The sequence below is a fragment of the Anarrhichthys ocellatus genome, unplaced genomic scaffold (genome assembly GCF_004355925.1).
Source record: "Anarrhichthys ocellatus isolate YVR2014 unplaced genomic scaffold, GSC_Weel_1.0 scaffold14, whole genome shotgun sequence".
NCBI lineage: Eukaryota > Metazoa > Chordata > Actinopteri > Perciformes > Anarhichadidae > Anarrhichthys > Anarrhichthys ocellatus.
In genome coordinates, this window is record NW_022280044.1 from 6,919,899 (window position 1) to 6,926,478 (window position 6,580).

A 6,580-nucleotide genomic window follows, 5' to 3' on the forward strand; every position below is an offset into this window, starting at 1 on the left:
TGTGTGTGTGTGTGTGTGTGTGTGTGTGTGTGTGTGTGTGTGTGTGTTTGTGTGTGTGTGAAATTTACTGACTTTTTTCTCATGCTGCATGCAATCCGAAATTGGACTCAATCCCCTGTGTTTGAAAGCTGCAGATCTCCAGATTACAAGTGGACAAAATCTGCTCTGTCCCAAATAATCTGCCCTCAAGGAAAACAAAATGTCAGAGCTGATTGACGGGGAGAAAAGGGACTTTTTTATTCTTCCATTCAAACCCCATTGTCTCACTCTTTCTTTCTTTCTTATGCAGGTTTCAAGAGATATGAGGAGTTGAGAGCAATGGAGGTGCTGCCCATCCTCAAAGAAAAAGTTGCCTTTTTGTCAGGTAAGATTGTGTGTGTGTGTGTGTGTTTGTAGTCTCACAAGTCTACCAACTTGTCTGATCATAATGGACAAGGCTAATGAAACATGAAGTAGGGTATTTAGTCTGCAGGTATACTGTGTACTTATTCACCCACTGCTTCTTTGTCTAGCTCGCTGTCATCTCTCTCATGATAACAAGCTGTGCCTGTAAAAACTGTCGGGGTCAGACCGAGGCCCAGACACTTAACACTTGACCCTTCCTCACACCCAGACTACACAAAATATACACACAGACAGCCATTGTTTAGGCAGCATCAGCAGAACTACAGCACAGTAAGCTACAGCTGTGTCTTTGCCCCCTCTAAGGGAGGCTCAGCCACGTCTGACACACACACACACTCTTGAGTCATGCCAGGGAAAACTCACAGGAGGCTGAGCAGGAGATATGGACTGCCAAGAACATCCAGCAGGATTATTTGTACAAAACATTATTCAGCTTGTGTGTGTGTGTGTTATCCTCACATGCACCTACTATGTGCATGCTAATAGAGAAACTGTGTGTGCAGCGAAGGTCACAAGCAGAAACGCAGTGATGTGGACAATGACTCAGACAAACATACAGAAATTGGGAGAGTGAGAGAAAGGGCGGCGTTGCCATGGAGATGACTTACTCTCAGCTACCGCATCCCATAGTAGTCGCCAGCGGAGTAATTGGCTTTGAAACGAGGGAGGGAGGGGCCGCTAGTGGAAAGGAGGGTAAATGAGCTAAGCCTATTATCCCAGAATCTGGCTCCTTAATAATTCGGCCATGTTGTCCCTCACTCACGTTCGGCCCGGTCGCCACGTGAGCGTTTGATGTTCTCCTCCCAGCAGCCGGGTGAAGCCTGCAGGCGCTCAGTAACCCGACTGAACTCACTCGTTTGCGGGCCGGGGCGCAGGCGGCCTGTGTTTACATGTTCCCGCGTGAGTGGAGCGGCTCTCTGTGCTGCTGCAACTGGTCAGGAAATATAGTTATTACTGTGCCAGATATTCATAATTCAGTCTCATGACTCCGTACTTTAAAACAGCAAGTGTTGCCAAACTACCAATTAATATTAAAAATTATTTATCTCTAAAGGATGAATCCTACTGACTTTTAAGTGATCCTCTGGCCTTCCATCATTGGGACAAAATTGTGTGCAGGCAGTCATGGTCCCCAGAGGACGTATCCTACTGGCTTTGGAGTTCCTTAACTTTTCCTCTCGAGCCACCATGAGGCCGACATTTCTGGTTTAGTGAAACATCTCAACTATTGCAGTTTAGTGCACACAGTCATGTCCCCACCAGGATACATTGTTGGTGATCCCCCGACGTTCCATCTCGCACCACCATCAGGTCAGAATTGAAATCAATCAATACTGCAAGACTAATGACATTATCATCAGCCTGTATAGTTGGATTGGATAATTTGGATGTTATTTTGGGGACTTCAACTGTTTTCTGTGTTAAGGTTTCTCAGTATCTTGTGATTATGGTGAGTTAGCTCTACAACAGCATATCACAGGCACAGAATTATGCACGTTGTTTTCCACAAAAACCCATTCAGCATATCAGCGTTTGTTTTTAGGTAAATAGTGAAATGTTAGTTTTTAATAGCAGTTTTTAATGTGAAGCAACAATGCCTATAACGCCTACAGTATATGTTCTGTCTTCTACATGTTCTTACTCTAATCTAACTCCGTGTGTGTGTGTGTGTTGCCTCAGGTGGCAGAGACAGACGCGGTGGTCCGGTGTTAACGTTTCCATCACGCAGCAACCACGATAGAATACGAACGGACGACCTGCGGAGACTGATCGCCTACCTAGCCGGCATCCCCAGGTTACACATTCATTACATTTGTTCTGTGGTGTGTGTGTGTGTGTGTGTGTGTGTGTGTGTGTGTGTGTGTGTGTGTTAAGAGAAGGAGAAGCAACACCCGGAGCAAGTGGAAGAGGCTCTGTAAGCAAACACGTGAGAGAGCCGGGTTGAGCATGTGAGGGAGGATCGGAGAGAGAAATAATTCAAGACCAGTCCGCTTGCTGCGGCTTCTCTGCTGCCAAAAAACAATCAGTTCTAGAGACATAGTGAGATGCTGAGAGGGAAAGCCTGAGATAAGAGGGGGATGTATAACAGAAAACAAAGGATGGAAGGAAGGAGCGCTCATCAGAGAGAGAGAGAGAGAGAGAGAGAGAGAGAGGGTGGGGAGAGGGGATTAAAAAAAACTAACAGACGGAGAGCGCATGTGTGAGGAGGTGTGTGCGAGCGAGCGAGTGCGTGTGTGTGAAAGCAAAACAAAGTGTCGCAGTAGCCGAGGCAGTGCAGCAGCAGTAGTTTCTGTGGACGAGTAGCTCCTCTCCTCGCAGGTAAAGCATCTCTCCTCTCCAGCTCTGTTTACTTCTTTCATCTGCACCTCCTCTCCTCCCTCCATCCGTCTCACTCCATCCTCTCTCCGTCTGCTCTCCTCTCAATTTAAGTCACCACGGTATATCTGTGTGGTTTACAAGGCAACTAAATTCACTGTAAATTATGTTTTTATATATTTTTATGTCCTTTATGCATTTGTAACCACAACATCATCATGTCATGTTTTGCATATTTTTGTATGATTTTACTTCGGTGACTAAAGGTGTTCTATTTTGGGAAAGGCAACATCTGCACACTAGCTGTCTCCTGGCTGTTACAGAGGGAAAGGGAGAGGTTTGGAAAAGGACGGAGTGTATGAAGATGATGTTTTGCTCTGGAAGTCTAAAGAAACGAAGGAAGGGATGTTGCACAAAATGACCAAAAGGTCCAGGTTTGATAAATACAATAAGTAGTAGTACTACGATGCACAATGCAGAAAAGCTACACAATAGTAAAAGTTATTTTTTGTACGATGTTGCATAATTAGCAGATTTTAGTTCCGGGTGTGTAGATGTAGTTCGTCTCTGCGTGTGTGCGTGTGTGTGTGTGCGTGTGTGTGTGTGTGTGTGCGTGTGTGTGTGTGTGTGTGAGGTTATGTGGTAATAATGTCGGCCAGAACAGAGCGCCACGACGAGAAGAGTTTGCTGACGCACAAATGTGCTGATTTTTATATTTCTGCACACATTTGTGACTCCTTCGTCGCAGGTTTCTGTGTGCGTGTGGGTGGGTGGGTGAGTGTGTGTGTGGTGTGGGATGTGTGTGTGTGGGATGTGCGTGTGCTGCGTAGGTTTCTCACAGTATAGAAAATGCGTCATCTCACTGTTTGTTTTTATTCTCATTCCTTTTCTCTCTTTTCTTCCTCCCCTTTTTCTCTCCATCCCTCTCTCATCCTTTCCCACGCCTTCTCTCTCTCTCTCTCTCTCTCTCTGGATTATACTCCCTCCAATCTCACGCTGCCTCTCCCTCCCCTCTCTTTAATTCCTCCCACTCTCGCCGACCTCCGTCCATCCCAGCGAGGAGGTGTGTAAACATGGCTTTACGGTCATCGTTGATATGCGCGGCTCCAAGTGGGACACCATCAAGCCTCTGCTGAAGATCCTGCAGGAGTCGTTCCCGTCCTGCATCCACGTCGCCCTCATCATCAAACCGGACAACTTCTGGCAGAAGCAGAGGACCAACTTCGGCAGCTCCAAGTTCGAGTTTGAGGTAGGATGAGGAAACCCTTCAGATTCTTAACAATAACAGATTATTATCATCTGCTCTCTTAGGTAACTGCCTTTATATGAGGCTGCGTACATGTTCTTTAACTGTTAAATAGACAGAACCACCTCTTTAATGAATAATATAAATTAAAATGCCGCAGTACGTTAACTTGCACATCTATATCAGGGCTGGGCAATTTATCGAGAGTAGATATCGTCTTAGATTTTGGACATCATAACATCATAATATGGCATAAACGTTGTCTTTTCCTGGTTTCAATGGCTGCTTTACAGTAAAGCGATGTCATTTTCTGAACTTACCAGACTATATTTATTTCGTATCGGAGTTTAAACCGGAGGAGAATAAACTGCAGTTATGATGTGAGGCTCGTCAAAGCTCACGCATGACTACGATACTTTTATTATGTAATTATCTGCTGCTCCGGTGAGGATGGACTTGGCAATAGCACATTTTTAGCATGCTGCAGGGACTTTTGGAAGCACCCAGATATAGCCAAATCAAGTGCTACAATTCTATATTTGCCCCCCCAAAAAAAAAAAATCCTCCCTTAATATGCTGTCAGCCTGAGTTGTCATAACGACCGCTGTAGCCAGCTGAGCTGCTCATTATCGGCACATTTCATTCTGTTCATCTCCCCGGTGCTTCGGATGCGTTCATCACCAGAGAAGGGATTTCATCACATTCGACCCGAAAAACAGCACACAGCAGCCGATCACGAGTGTTTGTTATGCTGCCAACACGGTTTTTTTTTTTTTTTTTCACAGCTAATTTAACGACGGCTTCACAAGAACAGGCTTATTTTTATGCTCTGACCTTTTCATAGTTGAACCGGCACCAAGATCTGCGTGTGCTCTTACAAACACTGGTACAGCACCGGACATGCCGCCGCATATGAGCCAGTCAATGCTCCGTGTTTGAAGTTGTGAAGATGCCTCCGCCTGATTTGAAGCCTGTTTTAGTAAATGCCCTCTAATGAGGACCAGACAATTTCTCGCCCTTCTGTTTGATCCGTCATTAAAGACGCTCGCTCAGTCTGCTAATGATTAGCTTCTCTTTCAAAGCAGTGAGACATGGGTTGATAGAAAATAGACCTGCATGAGGCAACGGAGGTAGAGCCCTGTTTGTTTGTTTGTACAATATGTGCTCGGTGGGTTTCTGTTACGTTGCCTTTAGCCTGTGACTATGTCAGTTGAGTGGATGCACTTGTGTGGAAATAGCTCTTGATTTTTCACATGCCCATACACACATACACACTCGGGTCCTCTGCTGTCCGATGACACCAAATTGATTGTGCGAGAGGAATTACAGCCAAAGGGCAGGTTAGTTATCCTCACGCTGCCCTGCGTTGCCACACAGGCATTGATTGGACACACTGCATTTGTATTTGTGTGATCTATCACAACCGGACCGCATACTCCACATTCGTTTTTGAAGATTTCTAAAGCTTGTACGCAGAGAAAGTTTCCTCCCTGCGTTTTTTTTAAGCCCGTTTTTAAATGCAGGACTGTTGCTAGGACTACAGTTGCAGTGAATGTGTGCAAAATAAAAACTGCTCTGCCGCGTCCAGCATTCACGCCACCAATCACCTCCGAACATCGCTGAGTGTTACTGTAGCAAAGTGTGTGTTGAGGATTTTCTCCTGGCTGGGTGAAATGAAACCCGGAGGTCAGACATTTTCCCCCCTTTTCCTGTTGTTGGATTGAGACGGGAAGAAAGGACGCATCAAGCCGAAGCGCAGAGAGACGTCTGCAAGCTCGATTTCGATTGTTGATAAACTGCTCCATGGGTCTGTGGGAGAAAAAGGGAACCCAATAGCCCTGACTGATTCTCCCTCTCACCATTCAACAGAGTTCAAATCAATTAACTTGAACAATAGGGGACATAGCCATATCAGGATTTTGCCCTGTCAAGAGCCGCTCTGCGTTTTCACCCAAGGACACAACAGTGTGTCTCTGCATTGTTTGGCTCACACAAAGCTATCGAGCTGTCGTTCTGTCTCCATCCATCTCTGGCCATGTGTGTGGGGGTGTTGTGCGGAGGTGGCTTCGCAGAAACACAGAGGCACAGAAAGCAAACGGGGAGACATTTCCTTACTGTATCTCTGAAACTGATCTTGTAACATGCAATTGTTGCACTGAGGGGAGATGGGGGTCACTCTAAAATGAGGGACGACCAGAGGCGGGAAAAACGAGTGTGCCAAGGTGTTTTGAGTATCACACTCTGAGTTTTAGAAGTCACAAAAGACAACATTTCATGTGTGCAAAAGCCTTTTTGGTCTGCGCTAGATGCGGATGCTGTTAAATACAGCTTTTTGGGAGGCTCAGTTTGATCATGTTCCATGGCATCGTAAAGCTGCAGTGTGCTGAATGGCAGCATGAAGAGGATAACAATTGATTAAGTCATGCCATTGATGTATTAAGTTATTCATTACATGGCTTTCTCTAAAAATCACATCCCTGCAGCTCTGCTGTCAGTAACAAACACGGTGTTGCTAAGTTTTGGGAACTAGGAGCTGGTCATGCTCTCCAACATCCTTTCCCACCAACATTTTTATATATATATATATATATATAAAAAGAAAGAAAAATAGCG

General features: G+C 45.4%; 1 protein-coding gene across 1 annotated transcript in view; it reads left to right on the forward strand.

The window, feature by feature from the left end:
- The window catches only part of LOC116387097 (triple functional domain protein-like), a 34,247-nt gene extending 27,719 nt beyond the window's left edge, over positions 1-6,528 (forward strand). The window contains exons 3-5 of the mRNA XM_031853890.1: positions 290-364; positions 2,086-2,200; positions 3,778-6,528. Coding sequence (XP_031709750.1) covers positions 290-364; positions 2,086-2,200; positions 3,778-3,979 — 392 coding nt within the window. The 3' untranslated portion in view covers positions 3,980-6,528. The remainder of the gene's footprint in view (positions 1-289; positions 365-2,085; positions 2,201-3,777) is intronic.
- The last annotated feature ends 52 nt before the right edge of the window (positions 6,529-6,580 follow it).